General features: G+C 27.4%; 1 protein-coding gene across 1 annotated transcript in view; it reads right to left on the bottom strand.

The window, feature by feature from the left end:
* Positions 1–855: 855 nt before the first annotated feature.
* LOC111039044 (KN motif and ankyrin repeat domain-containing protein 2) overlaps positions 856–22,023 on the bottom strand; it is a 48,151-nt gene continuing 26,983 nt past the window's right edge. Inside the window, exons 8-13 of the mRNA XM_022322322.1 lie at positions 7,815–7,907; positions 5,569–5,701; positions 5,396–5,506; positions 3,483–3,695; positions 1,702–1,902; positions 856–1,538 (exon numbers count right to left, since the gene is read on the bottom strand). Coding sequence (XP_022178014.1) covers positions 1,281–1,538; positions 1,702–1,902; positions 3,483–3,695; positions 5,396–5,506; positions 5,569–5,701; positions 7,815–7,907 — 1,009 coding nt within the window. The 3' untranslated portion in view covers positions 856–1,280. The remainder of the gene's footprint in view (positions 1,539–1,701; positions 1,903–3,482; positions 3,696–5,395; positions 5,507–5,568; positions 5,702–7,814; positions 7,908–22,023) is intronic.

Here is a 22,023-nt window from a genome sequence, read left to right as displayed (position 1 = left end):
TTTTATTAAATAAACACTTTTTTATGCATGGAATGTACTATTGTATAATATCCTGTAGCTTTAATATTAATATAAATATAAAAATTAAATTAAAAACCATTTTAAATGAATTTATACTATATATTTTGCCAGTTTATTGCATTTTTTTGACATTTTTAAGGTTCTTAAGTGCATTAAATTCACAGTGCTAATAATTATCGTTATACACTATAAAAATTAAAAAAATTCTTTAAATAGTTAACCTCTTTATTGTACAGTAAATATCGAGTGTATATCATCATTGAGTAGGTCTAAATGAAATAATGCTAATGTAGTTCAACCCCATGTTCAACTCTTCATGTTAATGATAAAACCCGAAAAAGGGGACTGTCACCATTTCTACCAATTAATATGAAGAAAATAGATATTGGTCTTTAGTCAAACGTTGGTATCTATGTGTATTAATGTGTCCAATAGTCAATAACGATCATTATTGTGTACAAATTCCAAGATGGCCTTAAATTCTGTGGAAGGGGGGGGCGTATACATTTTGGGGGTCTCAGCCAACTAACTATGCCTATGATTATACTGATATTCGTGTTGTTGATTGACCTATTACTTATCAAAACTATTAGTTATTGTACAATAAAAACTTAGCTCTACCCAACAAAAGATTATAAAATATTAATGTCGGTTTAAACTTTTTTAAGTTATCTATATAAAAACATGATTTCCAAGAGCTCGTAGGACCGGTCCTAACAGCAAATAAATTAATTGTTGTTGTACAGAATAATAATGAAGCGGTTCTAAGAACAAAACAATACTTACAAACATATACTTAGATTTAACTAAATTAACACATAAGAAAAACAATCATTAGGTTCATCATATTTTAATTTTTTTATTTCAATATTAGACGATAACAATATGCATAGATTTGTTGTTTTTGAAATTGTTGTGTTATGGGTAAGCATATGTAAGAGATTCCCAAAACAACATTTACATAATATTGTACCTATACAGTCTATTCATATTATTATTATGTAACAATAAAAAAGAATAGTTTAGATGCTAATCAGTGACCATTATTAACCACAGTTATACATTTCGACATTTTTTTACTAGGTTATTTCATAAAACAAAAAAACATAATTAGGTAATATTAAACCACCAGAATATAGCAAGACTCGTGCGGCGCAGTATAATAAAATTATTACAAAAATAAAAACAACTTCAAGCTTAGGTACATTGGTCGATGATAAAAAAAAGTATTATTATTATTGTTATTTAACTGGTATGTGTTAAGGAATCCGAGTTTTCAGCATGGAAGACAGAGTGGCGTATTCCTTAGGCTGCAGACTCGGCGATTTTTTTAACGACAAGTGCGAGTAAGTCATATTATTAGATGGCATCACGGTGTTCGCGCTCCTCGACCGCTTCGATTTCGACAAATTGAACGGTGAGTTCTCTCGGGACAATATATGCTGTTTGGCATATAGTGCTATCCCGATTTCCTTGTGTCCAGCTTCCATGGCAATACTAAGTGCCGTACTTCCGTCCTGCAAAAAATAAATAAATAAGTAAATAAAAAAAGTATACCTATGTATAAGAGACTTGATGTTATAACTCATTTCTGTTCGCCGCAGAATTTTCGTTTTACAAAATAACAAATATTTGTGAAAGAAGAAGGTAATTAAAATATATTTCATGTTCAATATTTACGTTATCTGCGATGGACACATCACATTCCGGACAAGCCAACAGTATATTGACGATGTCCTGAAGACCGTGTTCGGCCGCGCACATTAAGGCAGTACTCCCGTCTTCGTCCTGCATGTTGAGATTGGCTCCGCACTCCAGAAGTAATTTCACCACTTCTGATTTACCGTGCGAAACTGCCAACATTAGTGTAGTCTGACCATGCTGCAAGTGAAAAAAATAAAATCAAGTTAAATTTCGTTCGTTTCGTAGTTAATTTTAGAGTGAATTATCTATTTTCAAACCTATAAGTCATGAATAGTTATGAGACTTTTTCGTTTGTATTGTTTTACACACTATTATAAATAGTTTCTAAATTAAAAATCGAACAAATACATCCTAAAGAACACGAACAATGAAATAAATCTTTGAATTTGAAAATAAGTCACTATCAATATTAATAAAACGAAATTGAACTAAACTGCTTAATGGGACTGTAACATTTTAAGGAGTAATATTTAGGCAATTCATCTGACAAGTACATTAGGTAATTATTGAATACAGAGTTACTCATAGGTCAAAAGTTTTTTTAAGTTTACCTAGTTTACGTTTTAGGTTCAAAATTGTATAATAAAACTTAAAATAACGTTTTTCTTCTAACAATTTTAGTTATTTCTTGCATGGTTCATAAAATATTATTCGTAATGACAAGAAACTTTTGGTCATAATGTAAATTATTATTTATTTATTTCTGTACGCAATACAAAATATTAAAACTAATTTTAAGATATTTTTAAAATACATTATATTCACGCCATTTGACAATGACTTTAAGTTTTAAGTTATATAATATAAGTTGTACTCGACGTTTTTAGCAAAAAGATAGTAGGTAGTTCAATACATCAAATCAAAAACATACTCATAATTATCTTAATAATATATTTAACGACTATGTACTAACTATTCTTAGAAATAAATTGATCCATCACATGTTTCTTTCGATCTGAATCGTTTTTGAAATGTTTTGCAATGACTATTAACGTATGACGAGGTTAGTCGCATACGAATAATCAATAAGTTTAAAATTTTATAATTTTTCAACAACAAAATAATTTAAAAATTTGAACTTAAAATGCTTATAAAAAAAGGTGGTAATGCATCTATAATATTTATCAACTGCTATTATAACAAGTTATAATTAATCGTATATGTAATAAATTGTATGTGCAATAAGTGATCATTAGTGATTTTGGCCTCCACACAAGTGTGAAACTCAGTGATGCGTATATACCTTCTTATATTAATAAAAAAATTTTTTGAATGCTCTCCCATAAGTCGATAACGCATATTATTAATTTTTTTTCCAATTTATTGTATTAATCTTTTGCTTATAGTATTTTTTGTTGTAACTAATCAATTCATCTGATAACATTTCTGAAAACATTACTTCAAAGCGGTTTTATTAAATTCTTAAATTAATTTTTTCACTTCAATATTATCAAAATTTAAATTTTATTTTATTTGGAAAAATGAAGATTATGAGTTTAATTTCAAAAAAGTGGGAAAATAATTTTTAAATAGATATTCATTATGACCGATTCAAAAAGTTTTACCTGATTACTAAAATGGTCAGTACAATAGGTATAACTGTATCAGATAGGTCTATTTGAGTAGAAAACACTGATGTATAAAATCCCCTTAACAGCCATTACTCAAAGGAGTTACCTTTAATAGTATAAGATTTCAACTGACGAAGGTTTTACTTTGTGCTTGATTATCTCGTATGCGCGTTTTGAAATACTTACTTTTTTAGCCTGCAAGTTGACATCGCCACATTTGAACAGTCTCGTGATGATTTTCATCTCGTCGTCGTTTTTTATGTCAGCCAACGAGACGAGCATGACACTTGAATAACCCGCGTCATTAGTCAAGTTGACATTGCAAACGCCCGTATCCAGTATGGTAGACACGACGTCGAAATTTCCGTGGGAAATCGAATAATGCAGTACGGTGTTGCCCTGATAAAACGAAAATAGTCCAATAAACTTCATGGATAAGGTTTAGACACAAGCATACAGCATAAATATTGTGTATAGTGTAGTATATCATATTATTACGTGTCTATATGAATCCAGAGCGCTGAAAAACCCGAAACGCTTAGTATTTGGGATAATATTATTGAAGTATGTATAAAAAAAATAATAACAATCAAAATATTATGCTAAAATATGCAAACTACAATTTTTTTTTAACATACATTTTTCCAAACGCAAATAAAAACTAATTGGTGAAGCAGTTCACGTCACCGCGTCGTGACTCTCGATCGACAGCGATAACAGTTGTACACCGATGTTTATGTTTTTATTGTTCGTATAAAACGTAGAAATAATATCTATATTTATTAGAAGCATGTTAACATTTCACAAACTTTATTGAACTGGAAATAATTATCTCTACATCGGTTTCATTTGCATATTGCTGTCGGTCATTACGGTTTATTTCTAAGAACCGTAAGAATAAGAGAAAAATTCAAAAACCAATTTTATCCGATGTGAAATTTTATAATACGTTATTTTTGTGTTTTTGGGGTCCTCAAGGTAAATCTATAGAAGTATCTGAATTCTTAAATGTTATTTATACAAATTATAATCTAAACTAGCTCTATGAAATAATTTACATTGTTAAATGCTCGCATGCATTACTTTACAGTATTGGTACAAAATGCTCAAAAATCAATTATAGGTACTAAAGTATTTTGAGAAAATACGAGTAGCACTATATGTCTATATATACGACGTAATAATGTAATACAACTATTCAAACACCTATATTGTGTAAAAATCTATACAGCAGTACAGCACATGTATATATATATTATAATTAGGTAGGACTATAAATTTGAAGTCCTAAAGACTAAAAATACTTAAAATATATTGATATATCGCGCACAGTTTTTAATAGGCTCTGGCCTTCAATATAATATTATAGACTTCATTAGAAAAGAAATTGAATTAAAAATGTAAAAAAATAACAATTTTAGTTTATTCACTCAAGTTGTAAATAAACACAGTAATGAAATGTTTTAATAACCTAATGTGGTGATTTGAGTTTGATCTTAACATATTCTATTAAAAAAGTAAAAATAAATTTCTTAAGGCATATGATATAAATTATAAATCTATATCTGCAGAAAAAAAATTAGCAATTGTATTTTGAATAAAAAATAATTTTATCTATTTAAAAATGTCTAATAGAAAATAGTGTTATAAGAGAAAATAGTATCATAACAATAAGTCAATATGTTATAATATACCTAAAATCTAATTGGTAAGAAATACATCTTAAGGCACATAAAAACAGCAGCCAAAATGATATCTAATAAAAAATTATTATATTATGTACCTACTTATGTCTCAGATATGCAAAATACATTTTTTTTATTCAGAACAGTCACGCGAGAATCATGATTTAATTGGATTAGATTCTTAAATAGATATCATGTGATACTGGGATTTCTGAACAAAATTGATCGATAGATATAAAAAAAAAATCATTAAAGTCACATCACCATTTATAATCTATATACTCGTATCACTGTCTTATTCTCGATCGCCGCCCGGCAGTTACATATATATCATCTATTAAATCTCGATCAATTGGTACGATTTCTCAGTCTGTAAGTCTAGATAATAATATCACAATAATATAATATGTTTACCGCAGCATCTGTCATGTTGATTATGAATTCCAGCAAAACCGGTGAATATGAAGTGAACCAGTTGACATAGTTCTTTACGAGGTGGCCGCCGCAATTGCTCGAGCTCGTCACCTGTAAGAAATTTTTTTTCTTCAAATTATGAAAAATTTTACAATCAGATGGCTCATTCAAACCTTGAACCATTCTTCTCGGACAATGTCGATGGCTTGTTTCAATTGGGTCCTGGGCAATAACGTGGCTGACGTTTTCTTCAGAGAATCGTTGAGTACTTTCAGCGCGGCTTTCATTTCTTTGCTAGGATTATCTCTGTATAATAATATATTCAATACAATTTAAATTTAAATCACATGGTTGGGAAATCATAATATATCTGTATAAGTATATATGTACAAATTTGAAGGGTACTTGTATATTATATAAGTCATTTTTATATGATGGCATTTTCTTAGGTTTTAGAAAGCATCAGATTCCCCTACTTACAAATAATAAAGGTATTTTTAGCATGAACAAAACAATTATGAATATAAAAAAATGCTCAGTCATTTAAACCATAATTTAATCTATAGTCTTAATAAAATATATTGAAGAATAAACAATACATTTTATTAATTTACTGGTTAAATTAACAAATATAAGTATGGGGCAACAATATATGTAATAAAAGTATTTTGTGAACTTAATAAAACATTTTGTAGGGTAATATTTAAGTTAACAAAACGATGGTTGATTCTAATAAATCTTTGACCAATTAATTCATTATTTTACCTTAATATAGGGTGACCATAAAAATAAAATAAAAATACGGGACACTTTAGTTACCTAACTAAAAAAAAAAAAAGGAAATTCTAATTTTAACTAAATATATTAATATAAAAAAACAAATTAAATGTATGTTGTATAATAGTTTTTAAATACAAATAAAATATTAATAAGTATAATATGTACACAAAAGTCCAAAAAAAAATTATTTTGATGATGATGGCACGTAAATTTCTTAATTTAGAAATAATTTTTAAAAACAAATTAGGTAGTTTGGTATACTGAATTTTAAATAAGCTTAATAAACTTCACGCTACTACGTCACTACGACTACGACTACACTGAATGTCATCGTGAAGACGTGAACTCGACATTCACGTATAAATATTAATAACAAATTATATTTATAATTTTACATAGATATTATAAAATAAAAATAGACATTATATATGACAACAAACTGGTTGTGGCGGATGGAATTGTACTTATTTAGTAGACGACGTCACACATCAATATAATAATATTAATAACATTTTGTAGGTTTAACGTTGTCGATAATAATGTGACATTATTAGTTCTCTATTTTCAAACCCAAAGCAATTATAATAATTTATTGTCAAGACAAGAATTTAAAAATAATGCTGATAAGTATAGATTAGATGTTCTATTGAATATTGTGATACAAAAATATCGTAGAATAAAAAAAAAAATAAAAAAATAATAAATTAACAATAGAGAGAAAAACGGGATTAATACGGGACCTACTTGAGAATACGGGACAAAATGCGTCCCGTATAACTTTTGTCGGGACAACGGGACACAAAGTGGAAAAACGGGACAATCCCGTATAATACGGGACGTATGGTCACCCTACCTTAATACAAATATCGTAGAATCAATAAAATTTTTACTAGTTTATTATTTAAATTAACAAACGTTGTACTGCTAAATCATTTAAAATTTTATTAAAGCTATATTAATGAAACTTATTGTTGAATTGACCCACAGTTTTATTGAAAACACTAGTATATTTCGTTGTGTGACACATTTTTGATATTTATTATTGTTGCCAGTACTCGTGATTTAAGTACATTCGGTACGCGAAAAATAGGACTAAAATTAAACGATACAAAAACTTTCATAGACTAAATTATATTTGTGTAAATAATTTTAAACTGTTAGTAAAATGATCGGAAACCCCTGATTTTTCAATTAAAACCCGTCCGGGTCTTCCGTGTTAAATTTGCCTTCCAACATAAATAACTAATTTTCATTTGTATCATACTCTGATGGTTGGACTTGGGACGAACAAAATATTAATATGTTAGTGAAATAATAATAAATGTGAGCGTCTAAAAAAATTGAATTAGTTCCATTTGATTCAGTTTATGATACGGCACTTAAACCATTTTCTCTGCAGAAGGCAAACATATGCAATTAAAATTAAATATTGACATTCTTTTCTTACCAAATCATTCATACGAATAATACTCATTATTTTGTTGAGTCGCTTTTATAATAAAAAATGTGATTTACCACACCGTGATATAAATCAATATATCACATATTATACATGATACATAATATTTATTACACCTATTGTATTACTTGAGTATTAATATCTTGCAATATTATGGTCTATAAAAAAATGACTAATTACTTGTACAATTCGTCCCGGATGGGTTCGAAATTCATATCTGACTCTGGAAGTCCATTTTGATGTTCTGGTGTCGACGACATTGATTCTTTAGCTCTGTTAAAAAACGTAAAATATGTTAATATTAAAATTATTTTCAAGCGGTTATACAGCGATATATTATCAGCATTCAAAATAAAATAACAACAACAGATATCATGTTTCAGGTGGAATAAGTTAAAAATTAGAAACAATCTTTTGTAGTGTGCGGATTTTTTCTTATCAACATATTTACACATGTACCTACGTGTTTAGGCATTACAATATATTATGTAGGTATAGCTTTCATATTTGTTTTCTGGTGTTCATATTACATTTTCAGTTAAGGTTTTGATTTATACACACATGTTATAAATTTGGTTTATCCTCGTAAATAATAAGCTTGAACGACGTGCCGGGAAAATAAAACATTTCGTATTACTCCTTGAACTGAAAAAGGTACCTACCTACTATTTTATATTATTATCAATGGTTGTAAAATGTGAAACTATACCTACGTATTCGCAAATAAGTACATTTTTACGAATATGACAAATCATTCTGACATTAAAAACTCAAATTTAAACGTTTAAAAATGTAAAGTATACACTTGTAATGTTTTAGATCAACAAAAAAGTGTAAAATACTCGTAATAAGTTTAATTTATACATTTTAGAAACTACACACGTCACACAAGTACATAACAAACAAGGAAAAATTATTCCACAGGTGACACATGAATGATTTGTGTGAGCTTATTGGTGAACTGACCAGACAAAAGAAAAGAAAATTTAAAAAAATCAATCAATCCAAATAAAATTATATGAAATAAACTTATGCCTAGAAATTGTTCAAAAATGAAGATAGATACACTACATTTCATCATCCAACCCCTTAGATTATGCACAATCTAATTCAACATTTGATAGTGGTCAAACTTCTTGAGTATTATTCTAAATTTTTAAAAATAGAGTATTTTTTTAAATTAGTAAATTAATATTGTATTATAATATGGTGTGTATTTGTATAATATTCAACGAGTAATTATATAATGAGACCTATTCAGTATATAACATACTATAATATTGCCTGCATACACGACAAAAGATATTATTACAAAAAACTATAATGTAGAATTTTTCCGTGTTAATGCCATCTTTGTAAATACAGAACAACATCATTTATATTGTATTTTGTAATAATCGGTTCAATAAACAACACTCTTTTTCCTCTCTTGGGTTACCTACTACAGATACATAGTATAATAATTGTTCTGTGACGCACACGTATCATGCATTCATATTTCATACCATATGTAGAAATGGATAAATACACTTCATAAACTTTCGAAATATTAGGAAACTACTATGCAAACAGCATAATGTGCCATGTTCTTTAGTAATTATTTTTATTGATATTAATTACTATTTTATTACACGGGAAATATGATCGGTAAAATATGAGAGAAAACATTGGTTCTCGTCTGAATTTTGTTTTACAACATAATCATCTTTGGTGGCCTAACATCTCTGTGAAAACGTCCTCTAGTAAACTTCGAGTTATATTGTCGCATATAATAAATACCGTATGAAACATAAAAAATGACCCCGATTCTGCAGTTCTATGGATATTTTTACGGATGTATTAAACGGGTACAGCCAATTTAAATTTATTTTACGACACCGACAGCGAGTAGGTACTTAAAAAAGGTAAGGCCCATAGCGGTCGTTGTAGTATAAAGAATATGGCCACATTAGCATTGTGAATCGGGCTATGGCCCAATATATTTTCCATCCTACGAATTTAGTAGACTAACAAAAGATTTAAATAGTTCATAATTTATATAATAATTTTACCATGTATGTAAATGGCAATGCACGATTTGACAAATCATATATTATTAGGTATATTGTTTGCTAACATACGTTATAATGTTTGTAAACATTTATCTGTTGTATGAAACCCTAACAATAGGTATTTCGAACATAACTCATAAATTATAAGTATTAAACAGCGTTAGTGCAACGAGATTAGTCGTACTAATTAAATTAATAAAATCGATTTAATAAAACGTTTATGGATCCAAATGGAAGTTACGAAAATTATGTGTTTGAGCGATGCTTTAAATACCACAAATCACAATAAACTTGTCTTAATTGAGATTTACATTGAAAAAATGTTAGCTGATAAGTACCTATGTCCTATAATATTACTTTGTTTTGTTATATGACCAAAATATTGTTTAACTAGAAATTGTGCTAGAAAATAAAAGTTCCTAAATAATACCTAAGTATTTTTAAATCGTTTTAAAATAATAATAATGCTTGTACTGACTGTATTATTTAATTTCAAAGCGAGAGTATTTTAAATCTTAATATTTTCCATATGACCATATCCATACATAACATTTGAAATCCGTGAAAATTTATATCATACCTTAAATACTAACGAATATGTTTTGTTAAAAATTAAAACCAGTTAACATAATATTTAAACCGCAATACAATAATAATATGAAGATTACAATTTAAAATCTAGGTTTAAATCTTTATGAAAACCAAACTATTAAAGATTTCACCGAACATAATATAAAAAACTATTTATAGATATACTTAGGTCTGATACGATGATAATTAGATAAAAATGAAATTATTTTAAGAGTCCTTAAACAAATTTATTGTGAATAAATAGTTATGACTAGTTCGCTCGATTTATTTTAAATAGGTATCACATATCATTTATTATGTAGGTACCTAATAGTGTACCTAATGACTAGTTAGATTAACTAAAATATAGCATATTATACTCTGTTATAGTGTAATCAAACATATAATATCAACTGGATAACAACCATACAAGACTTAAAAACATTTTAATAATAAAAGTTTAGAACATTTAGGTGCATTGAGTTGTTTATTTTCATAAAGATAGGTACACCGTAATAAGAGATATGTAATTTTGACACATATAATGCACTCGTACTCCGGCCAGTGGTAGATGTAGAAATTTCTCACGGGGGGGGGGGATATAACGCATTATGAACTATGAACATAATATATAATATATATGTTTGTACAATACGAACTCGAGATGTTAGTATGTTTCATTAGTTGGTAATTATATCACTAGGTATTCACTGTTATGAAACATAATAATATTAGCAGTAGGAACATTTATTATTTTTATACGTGTATGAGGAAATATACAAACTTCGACAAACCCTATTTATCGCCAGAATAATGTCACCATATAAAATTATTTGTATGTACTTCGGCTAATTTAAATATTTACAATTAAGATGCGCAGAATAAAAATGTGCTTTTCTGGTTCTTTTCTTTCGTATGTCCTACTTCTTTCTGTGACGTTTATATTTTTGAGCTCGTTTTAAATGTCAGCGATTGGTAAGCATAATATACATTGAGACATTCAAAGAAAAAAAAATTAGCAAGTGGGATTTACTACTATAATATTTGAAAAATAACTTGTACTAAACACGAAACAGTGATTAAAGAAATAAAACATTCAATTAGGTAGATCAGGTATTTCTTCCACACTCAAACGAAGTATACTTGAATCATTAAATGTAAAATAAACATGAATAAATTAATATTGCGGACTGTATAATAAAATTCATAAAAAAATCCGTATGAAATAAAAAAATAATAACTAACAGTTTAAAAAGTAATTTTTGCAATGGGATTTAATTTATTTTCATATCCAGACACACAAACGAATAAAAAAAAACGGAGAATTCGCTCTACTGTATAATAATATAAATATTATACATAGGTAAGTAAGTTTCGAGTGTAGGTACCTCGTATTGAGTAGGTCACTGAAATGGATGAGTTAAACTTGAATTTAATGATAATTCGTTGTATATGAAATATTTTTGCAGTAGGCAACAACACGTATGATGGTAAATGGAGCCTATTGAACTTCTATTATATTATTTGTCAAAAGGAAATTTGATAATTTTAATCGCTTCGATACTGTCGGAAACGTCTTACCGAGTGGTAATTTTTTATTTTTATTATTTCCAATATTTACTTAATATTTTTACGATCCGGAACCTTTAAATCTTAATTCTAACTAACCGGAACGGACGCAAAAGCTAATATTACGAACCGGAACGCTGTTCTGGTGCGTTCCGGTCCATATCGAACACTGAAGTAAAATTGAAACAAATAATAGTAATAAGCTATAAATACGACGTTTCATATTACGATATTTATCACTCGATCATTATACTATACAAATGTATAGTATGTAGGTATAGGAAGTTAATAATATAATAATATCATCAAAATGTATTGTACAAATATAATACCAGCTAATTATTATTCACGTGATTTGTTAGTTGTGTACAGTCTAAACAAGGTGTTCAAAATATATATCAATTAATGAACTTTCAATGTTGTTCGGAATCTGTAATAAAGTTTTAAGGCGGATATAACACGAGAAAAACCTCGTCAAGGCGATGTACTAGGTATATTTTATGATTATGACATTTCACATTTTATAGGGCGATTTTTCTTACATCTATAGCAATCTAGGAAAGCAAAATTTTTTTGGAAATCATCATTGTACCTGTCTTTATACTACAAAGAATAAAAATGATAATATAGGCGAAGTAGGATGAAAAAAACATCGTGTACTTGACGACCTGAGGCAATCGCATAGGAATTAGAAAAATAAATAAAGTCTGAAGTAATTTAGAGTTATTGTAGTATCGTGTAAACATATTGTTGTTGGAGTGAAACATATTCTGAAGGTTATTCCGCAAGACCGCAACAATCGATACAAAAGAAACTAAATTAATAATCATATATAACAAGCATAATATGATATACTGCAGTATGCGTAATGTGTACATACTGCAGTTTGCGGCAAGCACGAGGAAGGCTAAATTCTCAACAGAAATGTGAAAAGTAAAATCTGTATAAAATATTAACATTAAGTACCTACCTATATTATTATATGAAAATAATTTTTTTTCACGATAATTTATTTATTATTGACATAGGTAGACTGAATTTAACGATCGGTCATATTGTAATAATAGTGGGTAACAATCGTCGTTGGCATAACTTGGGTGGATTAGCAGATACGAGATATTGCCAACTTTAACCAACTTAAAAAAAAATTCTACCTATGTTATACCTTAAAAACGTTTTCAATATTGATTTATCTTAATAAATACCTATAACAAAAATTAATTTAAACCGTAATTTGTTTTCAATAGTATTATGGTTTACAAATTAATTATAAAACTAATTAAATATTATTAGCAGTGAAGTATTTAGGGAGAGAGGCAAGGGCCTCGAGTGGTTGTTTTTTTAAAATGTTGGTGCTGTATTTTAAATGTATGTTATTTCTATATGCAGTTAACGCCGTATGGTGTGCACCATCCGGGCGGCAGCACAAACAGAAGCCGAAGCGGTCATGTAAGTGCAAAACAACAACAACAGCTTATATATTATCATTGATCATAAAATAAACTATAGTTAAATTCCTATTCGATGGCGTGAATTTTAAACGTTTGCGCCACAATTAATTAATTTTTTCGACTAGAGTTGAGAATAAGGTAAAAATCGTTTAATAGTTAATCACCAACTGCCTGCAAGTATCGGAACCACAAGCAGTGTCAACTTACGAAGATATAATTCATTTTTTAAAACAAGTAACAATTGTAATTGATCGATTGTAACATATAATTAAGAGGTGAATTAGTATTAAGAGACAAAGATTACTATGTACACTGTACAGACAGAAAATTAAAAAAATTAATGTATTGTATTTGAAATTAATAGTCAGTGTCGTAAAAGTTTAAGTTAAAAAAATGTGGTTAACCAAACAGTGATTGGTAACAGTAAATCATGTTGAGTCAGGATTGGATTTAACTAGAAAACACAATAAGTTATTAAAATATAATGTAATTATTTTTCAGTTTTTCCAAATTTGTATACGAAGCTTATAGTATACCTATAACATAAGATTAAATGATGTTTTAGTATTATAAGTATTTATCGTATTACATTGAAAGTTCTTTAATTAAACGGCATAACATTTGAATATAATGTATACCTTCTTTAAGTAACTCAAACATTTGAGAATGGTATTACCTTACTATTATTGCATAAATGACAAATATTATATATAGGTAAAACAATATTTTTAATTTGTATTTCCCATGAGGATGCTTGTCACGATGTCAAGGTAAAATCGTGACGTCCATTAGGTATTGATATATTTATAAATATATTTATTTAATTATGATCTTAATACCTTGTATGATTATTGATGATAAATTAAATTATTGGTCACGTTGCTATACGAAGTTTAATCGAGGGAACAACAGACTGCGCAGTCATTACTCATTATACTTATGAGTACAAAAAGGTGGTATATACCACCTTGATTAAAACATGGTAAATTTGACAATCATATTTCCTATATTCGTATACTTCATAAATCTTTAACATTTTTATTATATTTTGCATTTTTTTTTCTTCAGAGACAAAATCACTGATTTAGTGAAATGGAAATTATATGGCATGGTATCTACCCTTTACGTTACTTTCGTTTAAAATGTTTTAATATAACACAAAACGTGCATTTTTCGTGTATGTAGAGGAAATATGAAATAATATACCAAATAAGAAAAATAAAAAAATAGATGATGTGTATCAATATGAGACGGTTTATGAACATAACCACCTTGTTTATCTGAGAATGTCCTAAGCGGTGAGTGAGGTTGGACGAGCATACTCCAGACCCTGGGTTAACTGAGATTTTGAGCTTCGTGTTCGAAGAAAATATAGGAAAATTAGTCTCAACAATTTTATTATTTTCAAATGCTTATAGTATTTAAGAACTATAATGACTGCAAAAAATAATGAAATAATTTATTAAAAACAATGTAGCTTTAAGTAATAAATAAATAACACTCACAACTATTTACAATTATACAAATACTGAAATATCCAATAATAATAAAAACTATTATGGTGTTCACTATTCATAGAACATCAGCCGTGGTCATGATGTATATACATTCATACATGTGGTCATGCGTATATAGCGGCCACCGATCGATTTTTTCGCCGAATTGTTACTAGTCAAAGTTAGAAATTATTTATCATGTACATTGATAAAATGATTACATTTATTGCTAAAGTTATACTTCAAAATTTTTGATTTTAAACTCGTCACTTTTTAGTATGTGAATGTCTTAGATTGTCGTCGTCTGTCCGACGTCATTAAAACTGAGTAATCGACTAAGCCATAAATATCGACAATTTAAGTGGTATAAAAACATAAAATAAACACTACGAAAGAACATTAATTTGATGAATGTCTCAAAAAATTGTTATTATACATTTTTTTTTATAAGTTCGTAAACCTACTAAATAAGCAATAGAGGTATCTATTGTATAGTAGTGTGTCGCCAATAGTTGAAGTCAAGACGTCAAGTTCAAAATGACCAAAACATATTAAGTGAAACTATCGACCTCAACTATTCGGAAAATCGAAATTAAATAACATTTCAGATGGAGGAAAGATGAGTGCAAGGAAAAAAAAATAGGAAACAGGAATAAATATAACAAAGTAATTGATTACATGATACCACTGCGGAATAAAAATAGTTACTATTTAATAAAATACTAACATCTTTAATATTTTTAATAAATATAACTGTATACCTCTCTAGTAAAACCATTTATTTTAAAACAAATAATGTGATCAGTACAAAAAATACTGAATATTTAAACAAATTCGTAAATAAAAATGTATGATAAACTTTATAATTATTTTTGTACCAGAGGCCTCTCAAATCGTAAGGATTATTATACATAACATGATTAACATAACTGACAACATTTGTAAAAAGAATATGCAAAATAAATAAATATTTTTTTTTTGCTGCTCGTATAAAAATAATTTATCTACGTAAAAAGATTTAAATTGATCAAGTCATTATGTTCAAATAAACCATAAATGCGTTAAAAAAATAATCGTTAATTTAAAAAAATGATTTTAGCTAGGCAGGTAGTTAAAATTTCAGAAGATCGTATAACAAAATATTGTAAGTAGGTAACTTTAGGTATTAAAAATTACAATTTTACCCATATGAATCTTAATTGACATTTTTCGTTGAATAAAATTAATAGTTAATTGTATTCATAGTATAATAAAATGATGGTTAACCTTGCATTTTATTCGCCAGTCTTAAATCTAAGCAATGAACTTTGTAATTTATTTTTGGGCTAGTAACAAATTGTATTTCGTTGGTGCCTACAGTACATAGTAGATAGATATTTTTCGACCTAAATAGTAATTTTCAAGAGTAGAAAATTCAGTATAATTTTCAAAATGATCGAATAAAACGGGAATATTTCTGAAAGAACATTTTTTGACAATATCGATTTGTTTGTTGTTGTAGGTATCTATTTTTAAAAAAGAATAACCCTATGGTAATTTTCTCAACATTTATTTTTATATTAACTCTTATAAACCTTATATAATTTTTTTTAAATATTTATTGTTTGGAGGTAGGTACTTATCTAATTATTTGTAATATCTGAACAAGGGTGTATTACCTTCATCGTCAAGCCGTATTAATTCAACTGTGAATAAATCATTTATATTGGCTTGGGGTTTTCTGATAAAAATGTCTGATGGCTGTTGTAGATTTTTATTTATAAATAAACTTATACTTTGTATGTCGTATATTATCTGTTTATTGATTATATTTCTTCATTATAATTGCTGTTAAAATATATTTTGATTAATTCTCTAGATTAAAATGTACTATTTTATCTTTTATAATATTTTTAACTGTAAGTCTAAAAACATAAAAAACTTGTTTAAAATTATAATAACATTTTAAATATTTTCATAATTTTTAAACCTTGGCATTAAAATTAAATATACACTCACTTTCATTTTAATAATAACAGAATAAATAACTTATTTAATGATAAGTTGATGTAGATAAAATATATCCATTAATTAGTAATTATAAAATTAATTACTTTTTTGTTATTAAAAAAATGTACATGCCTTGTAGTTTTAAAGGTTTATATCGTACTTATATTATATAACGCCTGTTATAATTTTTTTGTCATTGAATTACTCATTTTTTTTGTATTTTTTTATTTTTATCAGATTCTTTGAACATTTATTTTACTACAATAAAAATGAAAAAATAAATGTACTTACAACAATTGATTGAGTTATATACTTTTATTTTTGCAGTTCATGAATAGATGTAAACAAATATTGACTTCGGATATATATAAATGCTAATAATCTTTTTTTGTTCCAGGAATATAATTTTTTTCAGCTAAAGACAATCATTTAAAAAACATATTGGTCGTATGCATGGTTTATTGAAAATTGGAGGTCAAAGTATAATTTTATACCCAACAAGTGTGTTTGGAACAACACATAAATGATAACGTAACTTGGACGTTTAAATTCAGAGCAAAACAATAAATTTATTAGTTTTACAATGATTTGATTTTTTTAATTTATCTTTAGAGTCTGTTTTTGGTAGAAAAATTGTAAGAAAATCTATAGTTGGTATTTTAGAAAAATATCAGTATTTTTCAAAATAATAGGGAAAAACTAACAAAAGATATGTTAGAATATTATTTAATGAATAACATCAGTTTTTAACAAAATCATTTTTTATTTTTAAGTTACTAAAAATATAAAGGTAACCCCAAAGGTAGATACTTGACATTTGTATCAAATACTTATGTCAGAATATTTTAAATATTATGATGTTATTTTCCAAATATTTTAAAACTTTCAGATCAATTTATAGGCATTTTAAATATTAACTTTTTGAGTTAAGAAACTTAAACATTGAATACACATTTTTCTTAAGGCTATAAAAAATATAGAAAATATACTGACACAACTTTTTATAAGTATTTAAAGTTTACTGTTTGACGAAAAAAATTCCGGATTCACAAAGTACTACATCGATTTTTGTTATTTTGCTGTACTTAACTAAAATATTTTACGTAGAAACTTGAAACATTTCACGTTTACATGAACTAACATTTTCAGTACACAATTAAAAATCTCAAAATTTTTAACTTATTTTATGAGCATTTTAAAATTTAAATTGTTTTTATAATATTATTATGAACAAATTTAAGAATATAAAATTTTAGAATTTGATTCAGATACTTCTATGGCGATTGAAAAATCACAAAATATTATTAAATGATTTACTTCTCAATGAATTTTAGATTTATAGCAATAATTACAACTTTAGAAAATAGATTTATTTCTATGGTATCGACTATGGTTGGTAATATGTAATATGCACATAGGTATTATTGAATTGGTAATAGAAAGTTTACAGTTCTTACATGGAGAAATAAGGGATATCGTAAAAAATAAAATTCATATTAATACAGAAAAAATCCTGGTTTTCAGGCAAACAAAACATGTATGATTGGCAGAGATCTTTCAAAAGTTTAGAAGTATTGACTTTAGACATCACTAGCTTTATGCATGCACCAATAATACCGATAATATCAGTAATACATTATGATGTGGAACATTTGTTTAGTGGTTTTAAAAATATTTTGTAACCTATTATGAAAAATTTCACAATGAAGCAAACAACGTATAGTTCAATGCTACACAGGCATATAGGATTCGAATAATAAAACCCAAAATTAATGTTTTTGGATCGTACCTAAAATATTTCGTAATTATACATTTTTTATAAATATAATCAATTTATTGAGTGTATTTCCTGTAGATTTGTTTTCTTACACTAAAATTAAAAAGTTTATCTTACACATTTATTATATTGTAGGTGCATATTTTATGAATTAATACCTACTTCCATACATATGTTCCTACATATAGTTGTGTTTTAACTACATTGAAATCCGTTCCCTAATTATTTATACTTATTATTATTGGTACAATATATTGTTCAACATACCGTCTACCGAATTAATAATCAGTGTCTATTAGTTAAATTAATTAATTTTTAAATATCCTTAGAAATAGTAACGTTATAACTTATAAGTACTAGAAAATCTGAAAATGAATAATTGAATTAATTTTCAAACCAATTAAAATTGTTTAAGATGTATTGGATTTAGTATGATGCATAGGTTTTTTGCTCGTACATCACGTTTTGTAGCACAAAAATTACTTCACATTTCAACTCTGAAAAATACTGGTAGTAAATTATTAAATCTAATTGGTACTTAAAGGGCCAACAATAAAAATTCTAATTTTTTTTTTTAAATTATTACTTATTGGGAAAAATTAACAAAAAAACGCAGAAAAGAGGCACTAGAACTACAAAAATATATACGTTAAAATAATTTACGTTTTTTCTTAAAAATTCCTCTATATGTATGGTGTGGTGTTTTGATGGTATTATGTCCTTTGCTAAGCAGTCTGACTATATGGATTTCAATAGTTATATCATCATGTATGTATACCTTATGCATAAGTCACAACATGCTATACAGACTGTAGAGAATATAATATGCGAACACGCGAAGTGTATAATCCTTATTATTAGGCTGACAGCCTAATTATACAACTCATAGATTTTTTGAATTTTTACTCTAGGGTAAATGCGGTCTTTTACACTTTGTATTCATATTTCATACGTTACCAGTATAGGTACGCCTTTAAGCAAACATAATATAATATTAGAGATTATAAATAATTACATTTATCAACACTGTCTGAAGTGTCTACGTTATTGTCTAGGTTTAACTGGTGTCGTCTAGAAAATTATATACCAATGCCTAAAAAAACGTTTTTGACGCGTCGGTGCCTATGATATATTATACTATGTTACAGTACTTACGCGGCTCTATACAACGACTTTTATTTGTAAACTGTTATGGCCATAAATTGTTATTACTGTCAAAATATAATTGTATAATTTATATCTCTCGTCCCCGCGGCACATGCTAGGAAGTTCTTGTTTGCGACGATCTAACAATACAGATAATATTACCAACTTATATTAATATAATACGTTAGGAGAGGTAAAATATACACGAGAATAATGGGCGCGACTCGCATGACTAAGCCAACATAATGTGATATAACTTCTGAGAAAGACGACTGTTTTGAAGTGTCCGAAAACAAGGTAAAAAATAAACTCGACGATATGCGTGCCTTATAAGAATTTTATGCGGTTTCACGGACAATTTAGACGAGAAAGGTTTTTTAAGTCTTAAGGTATTATGTATATAAATACTTATATACCTATCTAATATTCTCGGATACGAATGGAAAACGAACTTCGTCGTCGGATCTGGGACAATAAATCTCGTAAACTAGTAAACGTATAGAGCTGCAGAGCTTACAAATGTCTATAGTCAGTGAAGGCCAGGCCCACCCAGTTGCCTATCGATTGCCAGGAGCCCCAAACTTATTTTATTTGTGTGAGCCCCCCCCCCCCAACGACAAAATGAAAAAATATATGATTGTATCGTTATGCCTTATTGTGATTTTATTATTTTGTATGTTGATATTATTATTAATTAATCTACTAGGTGCTTATCTATTACATTATAATTGCTATTAGTCTATATACTTTTTATAAAAAATTATAATGGCTTCATGAACCAATAAGTTTCAAGCCAATAATCATTTGTTTTTAAGTTGACTTCTAAAAATTAGTTATGATTAGAGTCTAGAACTTGATGCATTTGCATTTTCTCTAATGCTATTATAAAATGTTGTTTATTATAGAAATTAAATTTATGTCACGCAAAATGCAATGATATAAAGATCAATTTGTGCAGTATTCTTGTTTTATGTTTGTAAATTAGTGCAAACTCATAAGCAATTGTATATTTTTTTAAATTTTTTCTTTTCGGGTATAAATGAATAATCTTATCTTAAATAAGTATCAATGATTTTTTTTTGTTTTCCTATATATTTGATTATTATTCCATATATTTTGCTTATTTTGACAAAATTTGATATTTATTGCATACCAAATGCAGCATATTGAAGTGAAACTAAATTATCTGTAATATACTGTTTTTAAAATCTAATTAAGATGCAAATTAATAATGTATGAGTAAAAAATTCTATTAATAGATTTGGCCAACTTCAAACCAACAGTTTAAAAAAAAAATATTTGTTTTAAATTATCAAGTACTTGCCTCATATTATTATCATTAAGATAATAAATTAATTTAAGATTATTTTTGTACCTAATAAGTTTATAATAATTAATAATCAAATCAACGGTTTAAATGTGTGTACATTTGTTTTTACTATTAACTATTTTTTTTATTTTTGGTGTATATTTTTACAATTTTTACTACACATTATATAACATATTGTGATACTTTTTAGTGTATACAAATCTGTGATCAGGCTATAAGTATGTTAAGTTAAGATAAGTGTACCAGTGGATCAATATTTTGCAGGCTACCCCTATACTTATAACTTTATAATTACATCGAACTAATCTTTCGAAATTCGATTTTTGAAAAAAATATTTCCAAAATGTTTGTTTGATAATCAGGAGACCTGTATCTTGTATACGAGGCAAAATGGATAGCTAGCATTCGGTTCATCCGCTATTTCTACTACTATTATTATTATTTTTTTTTTTTTGACTAGAAATCGAAATCACGTTATTCGATTGTCGCGGGTACACGCGAACCGTGAGGAACAAAAAAATATTTGAATTAATAATTCCGACGCGTGTTATTATCATGCACGCGGTATATAACCCCACGTCGTGTCGTATATGTTTATGGTGTAATCGAAGCGATACAACGAGATTTGTCCGAAACGAAAGAGTATGCATGATTTTATTATTCATAGTAATATTATGTAAATCCATCGTCCGAGTTTCTCATATAGGTATTATAGTATTATACATAATAATATTATACTCGTGTATCGTACGACATCACAAATATTAGGATACTCGGCTTGCAGATAAATACGATTTTAATCGAATACCTGCGATGTTTGCTTTGAATCCGGGCCATAATTTTGAATGTCATGTATTATTACCACGGTATAGGTATACCCGTATACAACAGGTATATCTATGCGTTTAGTATAACATACCTACTTAAATGCCGAGCACTGTATCGGCTAAGAGAATGTTTCATGTTGAAAATAAAAAAAAATGTCAGTAAATTATACCTACTGTGAGCAC

The sequence above is a fragment of the Myzus persicae genome, unplaced genomic scaffold (genome assembly GCF_001856785.1).
Source record: "Myzus persicae strain clone G006 unplaced genomic scaffold, MPER_G0061.0, whole genome shotgun sequence".
Classification (NCBI taxonomy): Eukaryota; Metazoa; Arthropoda; class Insecta; order Hemiptera; family Aphididae; genus Myzus; species Myzus persicae.
This window is presented reverse-complemented; position numbering and strand designations above follow the sequence as displayed.